The 18,748-nt window shown below is 40.5% G+C and overlaps 2 protein-coding genes across 2 annotated transcripts; both read right to left on the bottom strand.

The window, feature by feature from the left end:
* Window positions 1–395: 395 nt before the first annotated feature.
* Window positions 396–8,412, bottom strand: LOC113166793 (protein-glutamine gamma-glutamyltransferase 2-like). Its single transcript, XM_026366945.1, has 14 exons — window positions 8,362–8,412; window positions 7,986–8,171; window positions 7,593–7,835; window positions 7,381–7,499; window positions 7,161–7,289; window positions 6,857–7,034; window positions 6,570–6,705; window positions 6,312–6,415; window positions 5,864–6,103; window positions 5,685–5,726; window positions 4,645–4,851; window positions 4,311–4,471; window positions 3,893–4,032; window positions 396–3,093 (listed from the first exon to the last, which is right to left on the bottom strand). The coding sequence occupies exons 1-14, from the start codon at window positions 8,393–8,395 to the stop codon at window positions 2,940–2,942; spliced, it is 2,073 nt and encodes a 690-aa protein (XP_026222730.1). The 5' UTR covers window positions 8,396–8,412; the 3' UTR covers window positions 396–2,939.
* Window positions 8,413–9,410: 998 nt separating this feature from the next.
* e2f1 (E2F transcription factor 1) lies at window positions 9,411–18,283 on the bottom strand. The gene is made up of 7 exons (XM_026368695.1): window positions 16,897–18,283; window positions 16,466–16,565; window positions 15,418–15,637; window positions 15,023–15,175; window positions 14,582–14,696; window positions 14,208–14,490; window positions 9,411–13,127 (listed from the first exon to the last, which is right to left on the bottom strand). Exons 1-7 carry the CDS (start codon window positions 17,146–17,148, stop codon window positions 12,886–12,888), a joined length of 1,365 nt encoding a protein of 454 aa, XP_026224480.1. The 5' UTR covers window positions 17,149–18,283; the 3' UTR covers window positions 9,411–12,885.
* Window positions 18,284–18,748: the final 465 nt, after the last annotated feature.

Below are 18,748 nucleotides of genomic sequence, written 5' to 3'. Positions count from 1 at the left end.
CAAGATAAGATCATGGTTAATTACACACTGTGAGAGACTGCAAATCTCCATCTCTTCCGTTAAAATTCAGGCATCTGACACACCTGACCTCCGATTTAACTTGCATCTTCTGCCTGTTTGCACCAAAAGTAGAGTTGATGAAGAAAAAATGGAGACACAGCAGCTAATAGGGTTTGATGAGAAGAGGGAGAGATGAAGAATGAAAAGGAAAGAGGGATGAAAAGAAGATGTTGGGAGAAGAAAAGTGATCAAGATTAAGGAGGGAAGAGGTAATGAAGACCAGATGGATGGGAGGGAGGGAAATCAGTGAAGTCAAAAAGGAGGCAGGGAGGAGGGAGTGAACAGAGGGAGAGAAGACTGAAGACAGAGGAGGGAAGGAAGGGGGGAAAGAAGGTGATTGGCAGAGAGGAGGAAGGAGAAAGATAAAAAGGGGAGAGAGAGAGAGTTCGAAGAGGAGGAAGGAAGTGAGGAACGAATGTGATCAACACCGAGGAGGCAGGAGGGAGTGATGGATAAAGGAGAGGATGGTTGAAAAGAGCGAGGGATGACGAGAGGGAGGCCGTGACGGGGAGCCATTAATAATTTATGATAGCCTCAGCTTTTCAAAGCAGCCCAGCGGTCCCGCTCCCTGCTTTCCCCTGACGTTTAATTTGTCTGAAAATCAGCGAGCGTGGAGTCTGATTATCGTCTCCGTCTGCCAACGCCTCTGCTTCAATCTCCCTGACACTGAGGTGAGATCACAAGCTGTTCTGTACACACATGTCAGCCTGGCATTCTTGAGGTTAAAACAATCCTCAATCGCCGGCCCCGTCTCTGTGTAAAGCATCTCTAAACCTCTTAGAGCTGCCTGAAATTAAATGCCCCAATAAAGACCTGATCTCTTGTATATTATTCCATTTATAAGGCCATTATATTGGCAGGGAAAAGTAAGAAATGTGCAGTAAAGAGGCCTTGTCAGAGCTCTCACTTTATAGTTTTACAGACTGTCTGGTGGACTGATGTCTGGACAGAGGAAGGAAGGACTTGGTATCTTACAGTAAACGGGCCTTTCTTTCAGTGTTCAGCCTCTATCCATAGTTTCTTCACCACAAACACAGATTGGACTTGGCAAAACTTTAAATTAAGCTTCTCTGACGGAAAATTGCTTCTGATCCTCGATTATTTTGTTATGATTAGTTTATGGTAAATATGTCTATCTTTGGCTTTTTGTTAATTGTAATTGCATTCTTAACATATTGTGCTCATTTACAACTACAGAAGTAGTCTTCTGCAGTAGTGGCATCACTATAACTATTATGTAAAAACCACAGGATAATGTTTAAAATACTTGATATTAAACCATTCCTGACATTAAGTCATTCCTGACCTCTTTACTTGTGACCCTGTGCTGAAGCACTGCTGGTTGGAGTCCTTCTCATGCTTTCTATGTGTGAGGGTTGTTCCAAAACACATGTTCATCTAAAGTTTTTGGAAAGCAAAGATTAGACAGGTCTTTTTTCCCCACACTGATCCAATTAATTATCTCATATATATATTACTATAACTACTGGCAGCTAATCTCTGCAATTTTTCTTGTGGGATTTCTGAACCAGGTATAGTAAAATATAATGTAAAGGAAGAAACTAAATAATAAACACTGAAAAATAACGATAACTGCATGTTCAAGGTCTCAAACAGTGGTAGGTATTTGCAATAATAAAATGTCAGGTACAGACATGCAAGTGGAAATTCCAATGCTGCCACCAGGTGGCTTGGTTGTGTTGCTGCAATGCAACTGAGGTTAAAGTTAAAGTGCGGTGGTTACGAGTCAATTCCTTAACCAGACAAGAATGTTCTCTTAATCTATTAACAATCACTATAAAGGAATAGGTCTACAGTTGCAGAAAGGTCATCTTCTGGCCTCAAAACATGTCCTTATCATCTGAGTGAGCCAAAGTCGAAGACAGACTGTGGTCCAACCCACAAGTGAAGCTACAACCAGTCAGACAAGGCGCATCTAGTGAAGCGGAGATGTTCTTTACCATTAGCTTGAGGAAATGACTGTAAAACACGTTTCTATTTTAATGGCTGCAGTTGCTAAACTGTCTAGCATACACTGTCAGGGTTTTGATGCTCTGCTGTGTCAAATGGCTGCTGTAAAAAACAGTGAATTACATTATGTTGAGTCAGGCCTGGAAATGTGCACTTATCCAGCTTTTAGTAGCCACATCTATGAGTGGGACTAATGCTGTGCTCCAGAAACCCAGAACTCAAAACAGTCTGCCCTTGTATTTTCAAAGGTGTGATAAAATAGCTCTGCTCCTGAAGTTGGAGCCCCACCGTACACTCCAACTTCAGCAGGAAGCACAGGAACTGGTTTTGAAAGAAGCCCAATTACTAGCTAACTATAAATAAACTGATATCAAATATTATGCATGACACCTGCTTTTCTTGTCTCTTGTTTCTGCTCAGTTTGTTGATCTGTGGAAGGCGTTGGGTGCCGTTACAAATATTCATATGCTCCCTACTATATATCCATGATAGGAAGATGATTTACTTAGTCAGCCACGTTCACTGTTTGCATTTGACAGTGTGACATACCTTGAATGCAGCATTAGACCAATTACTCACAGCTGTATCCGTCTGACTCCACTCTGATTCTAAATTCAACGCATGCTTTATGAAATAAAACGAAAAGTTAAATTGAGCAGGGGTCAGTGTTGTATTGTCGTTTTTGCATAAGCTGTTTTATGTAGGTTGTGCTCTATAGCTTAGCATGTTTGCAAAATGTGTAATGTAATCTTAGAAAAGGGACACACATGCACTATATGGAAAAATACACAAATACTGCATATATATATATATATATATGAACAGACAACATATTTCTTAGGGTGTGCAAAAAGGTGTAAAAGTGCAAAGAAATGAATGTAATTCTTGGTGATGAAGCGTTTGGAGTTTCATGCAGGTATGACAGACACTTTGTAGAAGCTCTTGGCGACGATATAGTAGTGACTATGTAAGACCGTGGCCACCAGCAGTTTAGTACCAGGTGAGGAGGCCATGATGTACAGGTTCTTCTTTATCTTTTTACCTGGCATTAGGTGAAGCATACTGGAAGAGAGAGAGATAAGAAACTTACACATACACACAACAATATACACAATATTTCTAGAACAGCTATGGATTACAGCTGGATGGATGATTTTTGCACCCAGGTAGGTAATAATATTGGACAATAAATAAAAGAGACTTGGAGATTTGCTCTCCCACAGCACAAAATGATCATAATATACTGTTAGTGTGTGGGTAATGAGTGTTGATTAATAGCACCAATTACCCAATGAATCCTTTGCCAGGTGCAGGTTCCCAGAACTCACTTTTTGCTTTTTATCAAGCCAAAGACGCATGTGCCAAAGCAGTTTTATTTTTCCAGTCCAGTATTTAGCAGGATGATATATTATACTGTATCTAAACTAGATATGTCTACAGCATTGCTTTTCTAATTAGCTGTGTTATTCCTTTAAATGATGAAAGAAGTCCAGGAAAGGTAAGTGACAAGTGAGTAAGTGACAAAGCTTATCAAGTTACAGTACATATGCCAGAGGATCACAGGCAACACGCATTTGCTCTTGCATTTGTTTTACACAACGACAATACAACATGCTGTCGTATGCTCCAGCTCCTTTATTACAGACACACATACATGACTACATTCCAAGGCCACATTCATCAGATTCCTAAAACACAAACCTTGCCTTCTTCCCAGCCCAAACAAATAAAAGATGAAAATATGTGTCTGATAGCACTGGAATGTGTCCCAGAAACAATAAGTGTATTTTTTTAGCCACACCTTTGTTGTGCTAAGGAGCCATGCAAAAACTACCACTTGAGAATGACTCAAAACACTCACCTGGCCTCCTGTTTCTCCTCCAACAATCCCGATCCAGTCACAGTCAGCAAAACTGGACTCAGAGCTTTGGTAAATATGTTAATGAAGGACACATGGGCTTTGTGCTTCCTATTCATCTGAATTCTGTTCTCTCCTTCGATCTGGAGAACAGCCACAGTTACCAATCAGACACTAAAATCATCTGTTCACTTCATTATGAGCGATGTATTTACATATTAGTTGGGTAGGTGTTCAGCATTATGCAGATTTGCCTTTACACAGCAATTCTAACATGATGTAAATAGGTTTCTACTTTTTATGAGATTCTTATCTGTTGTGCTTGTTTTTGTTTTATCAGCATAAAGTGAAAGCTTGTGTTTGTTTGTGCACAAGATGGCAATTAACACACAAACCCCCTTCTTGATGTGTGCTGCTTTACCTCTATGATTATCTGCGGTGAGCTTATGTTAAACTCCTGTGTAGCTAGAACTCTTTCTTCAGTCCACACATCCTTTATCACCACTGCCAGATTCACAGTGTTATCACCTGCCAGGGCCGACTCATACTCAGAGGGACTGATTTGGTCTTGCAGTGTTAAAACTGGGTATAGAGAAAAGAGAGAGAGAGAAAACAAACAAACAAACCGATGGTTTGACTATGCATGCAACATAAATTTTACCAAATCAAAAAATGATATATTATTAAATAAGGTAAACCGACATTGCCAGGGACTGTGCATATTCATAATGTATGTTAATTGCAGGGGTCCTTACCTTGGTGTGGTTGCATGTGCACCTTTCTGCTTGTTTTCCAGAAACACTGCTTTGGGCCTTTGTTGTACTCTTTCATCTGAGCATTGACATGTTCCATCAGGATCCTGGGGCTGCTTGAATGGTTTGTGATTGTCACACTCACGTGGATGCTCTCACCCACTGACACCATCCCATCTATTTTTAGGGACACCTCCAAGCTGGGTCGTCCTGGAGAGGATGGTTAGAGACGTGTACACTGTTTCAAATAGCTACTGGAGAAACTGATGGAGAAAATACTGACAATACTGCATTTGTAAAAGGTCAACAAGATAATAATTCAGGGTTTGGTGACACTTATAATCCTAGTTCACGCTTGTTTTTGTGTCTGACCAAGCACTAGAGCTTTTCAGCAGCATACTGTCAAAACGATCACATACAGTACAACAGGTATGTAAACATCCAGTTGGTGGCATTTTCCTTGACAGTAACAGCTTGTTCGTGATGAAAGAGGTTAGAGGAGAAGATAATGGCAAAATTGGTCTGAGCTGACAGAAATTGCTGCAGCAATTTAGTTAACTACTCTGAAGATGGGGGCACAGTTTGGCATCAACAGCCGTAAATCCATGTACCTAACCTGTTTTGTGTTAACAATCCAAGCTGCTGGTGGTGTAACAGTGTGGGGAACAGTTTCTTGGCACACCTTGGGTCCCTTGACACGAATTAATCAACGTGACACCTGAGTACTGTTGCTGACCATATACCTTCGAATGAACATAGAAGATGTTTTCTAAAACTGATTTCATAAAGATGACACTGGGTTTTGTGTATGTAAATCAGGAGGTTTGGAGAATTTATATCATGAAGGATTGAGGCCCTACTCTGTGTTATTAAGGTGTTAAATGGGTTTGCATGAGGAAAGGAGGGTGAAGATGCTATGTTACACATTCACTGACTTGGCTACTTCCTTGTTACTTCTTCAACATCTGTTTCCCCCCTGAAAAAAGTACACTAAGAGACAACATCATGATATTTGTAGTTAATATGTCTTGTCACACACTGACCTCTTCTCGATGTGCCTCTGACAGTTGCTGCTTGTTTGTCCCCTGAAAAAAGACAGAAATTAGTGAGAACAACCTACATTTTTCATTGCATCATGCTGATCACAACACAAATTGGTCGCGTTTTAACGAACACACACAACAAGTGTGTCTTGTTTATCTCAGTTAACATCTCGTCTTACTTTTCTTGCCCTTATAAGCCTGTGTTAGGTTTTCTGGATTGTCTGAGCCAACTTTCTTGGTGTAGATCAGCTTCCCCACGGACTCAGTGTCTACCATCCTCTCCACCTGCAGTCTATCATGCACAATCACACGTATCACCTCAGCATCAACAGAGGCATAGATGAACGCAGCGTCATATTGAACGTCAAAGCGCTTTTGCTGGATGGCAGCTACAGGACAAGGACCACAGACAAACATCCCTGCAGAGAAAGATGTGTCAATGGTTACATATTAGTTATTTATTATTCACAAATTAGTTACCTTATAAATTATTATTTTCTCTAACATTTACGGAATAAAGAAGTTGTCGTGCCACAATCAGTTTTTTATATAAAAAAAAAAAAAAGAAAAATGTTCCAAAAAGCTACTGCACTATGGTTAAGCTCTCCTAAACATGCAGAGACTCACCATTACTCCTTTCCTGGGGGGTTGGGTCCACCACCTGCCAGCCATCAAACTCTGCACCTAGATCTGGCCGCCTCATCCAGCACTCCACCCAAACATGGAAGTTCCTGCAAAAGGAAGCACACATATGGATTGTCACGCCCTGGCTCGACAACAGGGAAAGTACGAGAGGGAGATGCAGGAGTGAGATATAGTAGGAATTAATTAATAAAAACAAAAATCTATACAGTGCTTGATGAAATAGAAACTAGTGACACCAACCAGATGCTGTCATTTGACATGTTGAGCTTCTCTCCTTTACTTGTGTAAAACTCTTCAATTTCCAAGGTGGCATCAGTGTCATGGGCTGCGTTATAAATCGTCACCACCCTGGAGGGAATCCCCAGCACCCTCATCACTGGAAAGAACAAAAGAGAAAATTAAATAACAATACTTTAAAGTGCCCTTTAAACTGTTACAATGAGATATAAAGCCCTGCAATAGAAATAAGCCAATAAAATATGTTATCCATCAACTTTAGCATAAATACACAAAACTATTCAAAGTACCTGTGCACAGTACAGATGCAAACACCCAGCACTGTCCATAGCTCACGGGGCTGCAGTTGGACGAGACCCAGCTGTGGAGGATTTCAGCACTGCCGCTCCAGTCTGTAGGCCTGACACCATCTTTCCAGCTGCCCTGCCACTTCCCCTTAATAATACCCAGGTCATCATTACAGTTCACCTTGGACAGGAGGAGACACAACAATGACTTTGTTGCTCCTCAACCAAAAAGAGCCATGTCAATATAAAAAAATTACATATTTATTGTACATTCATAAATGATCCATGTTTGTATGTTGTTTCCTACCATAGCACAGAGCACCCTGCTGACGTAAACAGGGTCTCGTCGTCGCCTGTAGTCTTTGTATTTGTTGCTAAGGTGATGTGGGCTGACTTGCAGGAGCTTTAGACATGCCTCTAGGACCCCAGCCTCATACTGCATTACAAAAACACAAATATAGCTGTAAAATTACAACACGACAACATACAATATGCATTTAAACCACATACTGTTCATTGTCACATACCTGACCAAATGACCAGGGCCGCGTAATAACATTTAGATTGGTGCCCATGTACACTACCCCATGATCATTCTTGATGTACTCTTCTTTATCGACATCCAATTGCATATAAACTGGATCAGCTGAGAAACAATGGCAGTGTTGTGTCAATACTTCCATAATAAGATAATATCAAAAACTCGGGAACAGGAAGAAGTACTACTACATGGACTCACCTTTTAACCAAGGGTTGAAGAGCAGCACAAATGGTTTTACTTTGTAACTGCTTCTGTTTTGTCGGGTCTCAGTTAGGACCGTGAGGTCGTACTGAGCCACTGGGGCAGTAACAGGGGAGCACATGTAGATTGTGACTGACCGAGAGAGAATATCGCCTGGGTAGATTTTGGCTGACCAGGGTCCAGAAAGTGGATCAGACAATTGGTCACAGGACAGGACTGGAACCCTCTGTGGGAGACCCTCTGTGTGGTGAATTAAAATATACTTTAAAAAATAAATCCTTATAAAGATCACTTTTTTTAGATCAAGAATAAATAATACATTTATAAAGCACAAATTTATTTTGCACATTCTTGCTGTAATGTAAGATGATTTAATCTCATCTCTAATACCTAGGCAAACCTCCAGGACGAGGCTCACAGAGTCTGGGTTCCATACGTTTTCAAAAATCAACGTGAGTTTGAATGGTTTTCCTCGACGCACCACCAGCAGCTTTTTGCTGAGCCCCTGTGTCTCATGGTCCTTGTGGTTTTTGTGAACCTCAAAGTTGAGACACTTTAGTGTGCAGCTGCCACAACCTGTGCTTATAAAAAACATAACTTATTATTCACCAGTGGAGCAGGAGCTAAACTAACAGAACGAGAGAAAGGCGTAAAGGAGATAAAAGTCTCAGAAAACATTTATAAATAAATAAAAATAAAATGTAAATGTAATGGGTTTTTTTTGTCTGGGGAAGAAGAAGCTGCAGAGTTTGGAGCGTGAACTCACCGGTGATGTGTGTTGTCTGCCTCGTGACATCCATGGTGTGATAGCATTGTTTCAAGCGACTGAAGGAATTATTAGCATGCTCCACCTTCCCACTGATAAACTTTACTCTTCACAGTGTGATTAGTTTTTTCCTGCCCACTAACCAGCCCAGTTTTGTGAGCAGCAGTAGATCAGAGGTGGAAACATGAATGAGTCTGATAAAGATCATGTTGACATAATCTAGAAGTGGGGCCACTGCATCTGGACTTCTTTCTTTCTTTGTCAGTTTAAAACATCACAGTTATCATACACAGTACTTGTGCCATGACATGGATTAGTGAAAACTAAAAGGATGGAGACTCTGACTTACGTGAACCAACATAAACGAGTCCAGCGATCCCACACAAAGAATGCATGACTTTGCTTGCAACATCTTTCCAGACAAAGGTGTTGGTCCGAGTGATAGAGGGTGTGGCAATGAAGATCAACGCATACTGATCATCTGTGCATAATGGTCTACAGGTGCTCTCCAAAATGTCATAGCAATTATCTTTTATTAAACCGGTACTGAAAACAATGAATGGAAACTCTTTCCCATATACTGTACATACTAAATGGAATGCTGCTTCCGTAGTGGAGTGGCTTTGCAAGAGAAATGATCAGACAGGTAAATGTGCCTGTGATTTCCCACTTTAGAGGGAGCAATCAGAAAAATGCACAGTTTCAAACTTTTAGCTGATTCTACTCTACTTAAGAAACGTTAAGTTTTCAGGGGGACCTCATGTATGACATTTAATAACCACAATAAGTTCTACAAAGACACCAAAACATACACTAGGTCACTCGAGAGTTAGAAACTCACGTGCAATGTAAATCAACCCAACTAACAAGTCTGTGATAACCATAATCACCTCTGCTGCACAATGACATCACCACCCTTCTCACACACTGTAGACAAACGACTACACTTCGTTGTTAAATGTTATGCTCTTGTTGTCTTCAGTGAGCAGCTCCCTCTAGCTGCACAGGTGAGATTGCACTGCTGTAAAATAAGTTGATCTGCAAACTGGTCAAATCCAAATAGTTAATGTTTTATTTTTGGAAAGATAATTGGATACAAAAGGGCATATTGAGGCTCATTCATAACTGATAAGTACAAACCTGCATTTTTGTAAATCCCAGATTGTAGCAACATTAACAAAAGAGATTACTTGTTAAGTTGCTGGATAAGCCACAGTTTCCCTTAAAAGCACTTTGAACAGCAACTAAATCAGGGTTGAAGTCAACTCACTTTGTTCTGTTAAACCACAGTAATCTTTTAGAACATGCCATGAGACTGCTTTAAATTAAAATATATATTTTGTAAAATACATATTGATAGTGTTTTAAATAACATAGTTTTTGTTCCCCTTGAATGTCATGATTAACTGAATGCAGCCCTTTTTGAATCCGTATATATTCTTAGATTCCCACAGTCCCAAACAGACCTAGGTGTATTTGCAGTTTAAATGAAAGTGACTTGATTTCAACCCAGGTGCAAAAGTTATATTGAACTCTTTTTTTTTTTTTTTCACCAAACAAAACTCCACAAAAACACCAAAAAAACAAACAACAAAACAAAACAAAAAAAAAACCTGATTTGAACATTAGTAATTTATAATTAGCCCAACAAGGCACTGCATTTGTCCTGCAGAGAAACAAAACATATTTTAAACTCCACAAAGTTCGACAGTTTGAGCTGCTCACACGTCGTGAACAGCGCTGCACAGATCAGCTGGCGGTCAAAGTTAAAGCCGACACAGACAAACTGATACATTCTGGATGTTATGTGGGTGAAGCTTTACATTTAAGTAGCTGTCAGCTGGAAATGTCTATAAAGGAATTTAAGGTTTCTACAAACCAGAAGATAAAAGAACAAGAAGAAAACACAAGGTGACTGTAGTTACAAAGGTTACCAAATAATACATGTACAACCTTAGAATTACGCTTCTGCCTCCATCACGGAGCAAGTTTCATCCATTATTAAAAAAAAATAAAAAATCTATCAGCACATTCAAAACAACAAATACATTGAATTTGTGATTTTTTGTTTCATGTTCTGGCATTATTGGCTAATGCTAAAGTTGCACATGACAACAGGAAATAATATTTCCTATGAAGGTAAAAACAAAATATACATATACATGCTTGAAACGAGGAGTTACTGTACAAACCAAACCCTTCTCTTCATTCATAAAACAAACATCTATCAAAGCATGATTTACTCAATATAATTATGGGTGAAGTCCCTTCCTGCCAGAAAAAGAATAAAACACTGTACCTTTTTCTATGAAACCCATCCTTTTACAAAATAAAATAAATTAGAAATTAAGCAAAACTATTTGTACTTTCCACACACATATTAAAACCCTAAACTTCAGGAATGCAAAAACACGATAGCTAAACAAAAACATACAATGTTTAAGACATTTCTATCTAGAACATTACACAACACATAGCAGGACAGTTTTCCACCTAGTACTCCGACTACACGATGAGAAAACATCTTTCTTATTGCTGCTTATTTCGACTGGAAACTAATGTGGTCTCTAAAAAAAACAACCACGGCATATAGTAGTGAAGATGACGCCTGATGCGACTGTTGAAGGAACAGCTGATCCTTTCGAGGCTGAGATACTCCTGGCGTCACTGATTTAAGGCATGAACTGATTTCACTTTCTGAACAGGCTGAAGTGCATATACTGAACATAATATCAACAGCAGAATGTGCCTGTTTTCCAAGGGTCCATCACTTCCACTTAAACCTTCCTTAAGTCGTCTCTGCTCTTAACTGGTAAAAAGTAAAGATGGCGCTGAGGCTGCCACGCTGCAAGCTTTTAGAAAAACATGCAACAGTTTATAGGTGTGTCATCAACCCTGTATCCTAAAAATAACCCCTACAGAACTAAATTGCAATTACAAATGTGTTTTTATGGCAATCAAAATGGCTGGAATATGTTTTCTATGTTGACAATATAATAAAGACAACAGTTTACAATACACAATCCTGCAGTTTACTAAACTTTTGTTACGAATGTTATTTAGGCACTCGCAGCAGATGGCTGAGGTTAACCACCACCAACACACACACACACACACACACACACACACACACACAACTCTAAAGTTGTTGTCTGGGCTGTGGTATGACTATCCAGTACACTGTAGGCCCACAAATCACCACCAATCCCATTATGACTTCCTTTTACGCTAATAAATGTTATATAGGAGCAAAAGAAACATCATTTTTAGGAGACAGAGTTGGGACCTGCTGGGAGCTTCCCTATGTGAGTCTACAGGCATGTGGTGAACCTGTCCCAACAGAACCCTTCACTAAAAGTTGGGGGAAATAAAAACATCCATTGTCTTTCAAGCACTTGCCAAGTGTAAAAACCTGCGTGAACATCACCAGCGAAACACATCTACAACAGTTACACTCATGTTTGCATCAAGAACATTGATTTAAGACTTTGATCACCTGAGACTATGGCTAAACGCCTAGCTAACTAATAAAGAACATATTCAGTATTAGTTTTTACCCGCTAGCATAACTGCAGCAGTCTATCATCACCTGGTTTCCAACACACTGACCAAACATATTACATGAACTTCCAAACCATATTGACTGTGTCCAGACTCTCTGAAATGGCTTTTGAGCACTTGCATTAACACACACACACACCAAACCAAAAGACTAATTTAAAGTCTTTTTGAAGAACAACAACCAGTACCACCTTATTACCAATGATCTGAAGACAGAGGAGGGTTCAGTTCCCCAAAAGCATCTTGGTTCCTCGTCTGCACTCTCTCCTCTGAGGATGAATTCAAATGACGAACACGCTAATTTCCAGTGGGAGAGTGAAATATGTACAAATGTCGTCTGGATCAGTTACAGAGACGTCAGGATATCCAGTTTTTCAGGATTCCAGTATTTTAGAGAAACTACTTATCAGGGAGAAGCCTTTTATTTTTGTTTTGTGCTCCTTGAATGAGTTCTGCTCTATCACACTAAGATGCTTTTTGGGGAACCCAACCATGAATGTGCACGATTCCTAACTCTAGTTCTATTAAAGCAGCTTCAGCCTATAGTTGTAGGAGAAAATGTTTCCCCTGTGAAGCAAACACTTGAAACTGAAAATAGCCTTGAGTAGTAGCATGGAAGTGAATCAGTGTAAAAGAAAACACAGGTGTCCATACACGCGCGCACACACACACACACACACACACGACCCATTTGGATAAAACATCAATAACAAAGACAAACTCAATATCAAAATAACATTCATATAAATAATTTAAATAGCTATACCAAAGCTAAGTTGTTGGTCTAAAATTTTTAAATGGCCAAAGAGAAGTGCTCATAATGTGCTGTACAATTTTGGGGATTTTGTAATTTGGGTGATGTTTTGGGAAATAACCAAATAAACATTTATCTTTAACCCACAATTTAACACACAAAGTCATTGCTTTCCAACATATTCCTCCTCTCTTCTTTGTTCTTTCCATCTAACTGTCCTCCAGAACTTGTGATAGGTCACCAAAGTCACAATCAAACAGTTCACTGATGCCCTCATGGTCTTCTAGTCCAAAGTGGTAGTCGTGACTGTGAGGGGGGGACAGGTTGATGAACCCGTCGAATGAAAGAGGGAGGACCTCTCCGTTTAGGAAGTCCGAGGAGGAGAGGGGCGAGAAGTTAAAATCGGGCATGTCTCCGAGGCTGGAGAACGGGTCGCCTCCGAGGAGAGATTCTGTCACAGAAAGTAAAATGTCAAACATGCTGCATGATGATGTGGGCGAAACACAATACGTTATGTTCACTGAAGTTAAAACATTCAGGATGCCTACTGGTTTGTTCTTTAGAAAGAGACTGAGTTACAGATGCCTGATATCCTCCACTTCACACGCACACACACAATAAAGAAACTCATTTTGACATTGCATCAGTGCCGCAAATTGCACATGATACAGTGATGCATCGCTTATTAAACAAATTAACATTTCAGGTTAGCAAGATTTTCTAATAAGAAAATATGAAGAGCAGGCGGCAAGGACGCGATGGCATGAAAAAATGACAACGTGTCTTTGTTTCATTTTGGTTTTACGTGTAGAAGTGAACCAGCATCAGCATTTCTGTCGTGTGCGTGTGCATACATCTGTGCCTATAACAAGTGAGAACAACAAACACTCTTTGAGGGTTTTACTAAACACTCTGTAAGGTGGAAAATGTGCTAAGAAAGATGATGGCTCAGCAGTCTGACAGCAGGTGTGCGACTCAGCAGAATGAAGCGAATGTCAGGAAGTCTCCGCCGACAGTGGAAAAGAGGCTTAAAAGAAAACTAGTTGGTGCGTCACTGCCGATACTGACACACTTGGCAGTACAACGTGTGGGCTAAACATCATAGAATAAACTTATTACAAGTTGGCCTGTCTCCTATACACAAACTGGGGGAAATATTTCATTCAATTCAACTTTAGTTTCATTTCTGCAGTCGTCAATCAATTCAGGAAATCAGTTCTTGAATCAATAATATTCTGTTACAGGGTTTGTGAACGAGTCTCATGTTAATATGATGAAAAATGATTAGTTGCAGTTTTTTGTTATTGAACATCACTGTGGTTATGAACAACGTCCAATTTCTGCATTTAATATACTGTAATAACATGTAACAGATACTGTTGCTGACTCAGCTGCTATTAAGTTGCTCTACTCTCTGTTATGTCGCGGTATTACTGTGTTATGCTGCAGTGTTTTTTTTTTTTTTTATTATGTTGCAGAGCCCATATCATGTCTTGAAGAAAATGGACCCCTAAGAAATGTGAACACTCACCTGTGTCACCACCCAACACCAGTGAGGAGGGGTCCTGCTGGGAGGCTGCTGTCGCTGTGGATGATGTGGACGCTGGCGACGATAAACCCACTTCCACAGCAGCCGTGGACGTTCTGCTTTGAGATTGGTCTGTGGGTTGTGTGGGTGACGAAACCAGGGAAGGATCAGTGTTGGGTTTCGAGGGACTACATCCTGTCACAGGGCTACAGACACCAGAGCTGTCATCTGGAAAGAGGAAAACGTCGATTGGGCCTCGCGTGCTCTTCAGTGACACCTGATAACCCTGAGAGATGCAGACAAATATCGCATCATGTGAGAATCTTATGACCTCAAAATGCACTTTTTAAAAAAAGCAAACAACATTCAAACTGTACCTCGGTGGGTTCTGACACTTGCATCTGTGTCTCTGGTGGTGCTCTGATCACCATGATCAGCTGGTCCGGAGAATCAAATGACTTCCTTAAGTCCTGGCAGCGCACATATCCCAATGTGAACAACACAGTTAAGGATTTTAGCGTACTGTCAACTGGTGTGCTACGGGTACTGAAAAAAGGGGAAGAATGTGTTTGTTTAACACTCATCTCTTGTCCATTTTACATTTATTTAACATTTGCTGAGGAGGGATGCAGTGAAACAGTTGGGAGTTTGGCTTGCTTGTCTAACTTATGCTATGTAAATAAATAGGTGGTGACAGACATTTGCACTGATGACTTGAATTCGACCTGTCAAATATTTAGCTCCAACTCATATGAACATTGTCCCTTAACTAGTCCATATCCATCGGTCAGGTCTCCTAAAAGTTGACCAAAGGATATTTCTTGTTCTGTGGTTCCTCTGTGAGCAGCCGTAGCTGTAGGTTGCATTTGGAAATGAGTTCATCCAGCTGCTCCTCAGCCTCTGTGAGGTCACACACCTCCCTCTGTAACTCCTTATGGCGGGAAACCACTGTGGCATCAATTCGATTTCCACTGTAGAAGCACAAAATAGAAAAATGTTTATACAAATATAGATTATAGATACTGTACAGCACATTCAGTTTATGGAGTAAAACTAATGTTTTTAATTTATGCTTATTAGTTTTAGGGCTGCAAATTGACCTATTTATCTTAGTACTTTTTATCTTTTATTTATATGCTGGTGATTTTACAAAATAGCATTACTACCCTAAACACACTATAATTATTGTGACAGCCAGGTCCTTTATACTCACAGCCATTGGATATTGTTCTTGGACTTCTTGGAGATGAGCTGAATTCCCTCAAGAACGTTGGTTATGTCATAAATGCGTCTCTTCTGGACATCCAGGACCTGTGAGGCCCAGTTCAGATCCACCACACCATCAGCAGATTGGGACAAGAGGTTCAAAAAGCGCTTGGTTGTCAAGTTCAACGAAGTGTCATATCGGGACTTTTCCGTTGTGGATCGAGGAACTAGAATCAAAGGGAAACACACTGGTTTAAAAATAAATTTATAACAACACTGGGTAATTAATTTCTTTATGAAACTACACACTGATTGGCTAACAGCTAAATCTGAAGCAGCGGCAAGGGACAGCATCCCATCTCTCCTAACTTACACTTTGTAGATTCTTACTGTACTGTAGATAGATAGTAGTTATAAACTAGTGCAAAGATTAACTGAACTAAATCAAACAAGTAGCATGTAATGGATAATATGGCAGGCACTCAGGATGTTTGTCTACGATGTGTTGCCTTTGTTAAGGGTGTGAGCAGCTGCAGTGCGACACCTCTCAAATACGGGGTGCAGATCTATCAACATCTCTGTCCTGCTGCCTTCCAGATCCTGCAGGAATTTAATGAACTAAAGGAGCTTATCAGAGTATAAAGCAGCTGTGGATAATTGATACTGTAAGAACAAACCATACTGTCTCTTAAAATCTTTTCATCTCAATTAAAGTAGTCATGAATAACTCCCATAAACAATCGCACAAATCTACATCTTTGTTTTAAATTTCTGAACTAAAATGACGTGAAAAAAAGCCTTAATTAAATAAAAATGTATATTGTCTTCCTGCATGCCTAGAATCTTGTCATTGTAAAATACAAAAGACAGTTAATTGTTTCTAGATGTAGTGGTGTGTGAGTGTGGGTGGATAAAAGGACTTTTTTTTTTTTTTTAGCACAGTGATCGCTGTAACACGGGCCAGTGCATATAGTTTGGATGCAGCTGATGTGTCGATTCTGTTGGAAATTTTAGGTAAAAGTTAAAGATATCAGTAAACCATGGTGCGAATGTACCTCTGGGAGGGGCTGGTGTGGAGGGTGGTGCTTGGCCTGCAGACAGTCGAGTGGTGCTGACATACTGATGGTCACTATCTAGGTCCAACTTCCTTTTTACCTAAAAAATACAAGTTATTGCAGAAAGAAAATGTCAGAAACTACCAAACTAATGTTAAATATTATTACAATTAGGTACTAATTATACATTGAAGAAAGGTGAAAACAAAAGACAGAAGAGCTCTGTGCAATGAAAAGAAAAGCAAAACAGCTTAAAGCAACAAGTGGAAAGACGTAAACTGCTCTGTTGTGCAAAAACCAACATCTGGGTAAACGTTTTACATGTTGACGGACAACTCCTCAGCTAAACCACTTCCCTTCTGCTCTTTCACTTTCTTTCTGTCAACTACCTATCTTGCCCCCTTCCTCCCACAACATCCCGCTCTCCTCACCGGAGGTCTTCCCAGAGCTGGTCGTCTCTTGTCCTGGATGCCCACATCATCTGGACCCTGTGGTGTGACAAACACCAGGAGTTCCCCCGTGCTGGTGGGGGCGGCAGCTGGGTGGGATCCTTCATTGGTGGGGCTGGTGATGATCACTATCTGGTGGTCCTCGCCTAGATCAATACTCCCAGAGTTGAGCAACGTCTCAAAGTCTGCTAACAGATCCTCGGATGTCTGCCCTGTTATCAGAGTCTCTGACATTGCAATGTGTCGCTGTGTACCCCTTCACTGGACTTTGTGGGTGTTGAGGGGTCACAAACTAAGATGCTGTAGTTGGACTATCAACAACTACTTGCATATACTGACTTGTATTTGATGAACTCGTTTAACAATGTTGAAACCGTCTGAGGGTTTTCTTGCAGGGATTCATAGCCAGCGCCAACATTTCTTCAAAAATATTCGTCTTTCCCTACAGTTTATACACAAGATACCACGCACATTCTGGCTATATATATGATAACTATTATAAGAAACGTGCTAAATCAATCTTAGACTTCTGGTAAAATAGCTACACAGGATGTTGTACTAAACAGGAAATATGGCAAATACAGTAACATTGCTAAATGCATACCAACTGTGCGCCTTGAGGCTCAGCCGCTGATATGGTACCAAAGAAAGAAAGTGGTAAATTGGCCGTGGTAGTAATTAACGCTTAAGGTTAGCGAGCTAGCAAAGGAGCAAGCTAATCTTTTGTTTTCATCTCTCCTGTTGGTACAGTACAGCAGCGAGGCCTGGCCACACTGTCCTGAACGCAGCTACCGACACTGCTAACGAGTTAGCTTCTGTCCTAAGAGCAAAGAGCGACACAAGTTAACAAACAACCCCGAGCAGCCGTCAAACTCGCTATTTACACCCACAACACGAGATTATTTCCGCTTAGACCTCAAATGAGTCTTAGTTCAGAGGCTATTAAAACTTTAGAACAGCTTCCAGGAGTAAGCTATCGAAATAAAATATCGGGTGTGCAAACGGCTTGACCACAACTCAGAAGCATATGAAACGCTGCGCGTGTGAAACGAACAGTTACTTCTGCGGATAACACATAAATGTCGTTGAATATGGAAACAGAGTGAAGATTAGCATGCTAGCTAAGTTATTAGCCGTAGTTCTTCAACCCCCTCGTTTTGTTGGGGCACGCAGGAAGCAGTCTGAGAAAACTGGAAACATGAGGAAATAAAGCAGTGGAATACACACGCATCCTTAAAAACAACCGCTGGTTCCTTGGTTAGTCACATCGGCCGCGGTCCGTTTCTAAAAGTGCCGTCGTGACCCCGTTATCGGCTGTTATTGTTGTTATTGTCCCAGCTGATCTACATCTAAACAAGGCTCGGACGGTTTTCGCGCGAAATCTTTTTTGCCGCGAAACCGGCACGTGCCTCAAATCGACGCTTCCCATTGGTTGAAAAGCAGCACTCTGCGCAGTTCTTGGGTGACGCTCTCTGATTGGCTTAAACGGCTGTCAATCATTTTACCGAGCGCAGATTGCTCGATGGAAAGGTGCATTGACGTTCCGCGGAAAAGGGAAAACTTACTGGCATTGCTATTATTTTGTCATCATATTTGAACATAAGAGACATTACACCTGAGATAGCGAAGGTTCTTTACAATTCAACTACTGAGTCCAAATTTGCTGTATTTACAATGTTTTTGTTTTATTTGTGCATCAAGTGGGTAACTTATTAGTCGCGATTTAAGGCTTCACACATACAAACACACAAGCAGCAACGTTACTTCCAGGCGACACATTTTATCCGCTTTGCTAGTTTTGTGTTTGTGTTTTGTGAACCTCAAATACGCAGTT

This window comes from Anabas testudineus, chromosome 7, assembly GCF_900324465.2.
Source record: "Anabas testudineus chromosome 7, fAnaTes1.2, whole genome shotgun sequence".
Lineage (NCBI taxonomy): Eukaryota > Metazoa > Chordata > Actinopteri > Anabantiformes > Anabantidae > Anabas > Anabas testudineus.
Note: the sequence above shows the minus strand (reverse complement) of the source record. Positions and strands in the feature narration are given on the sequence as shown.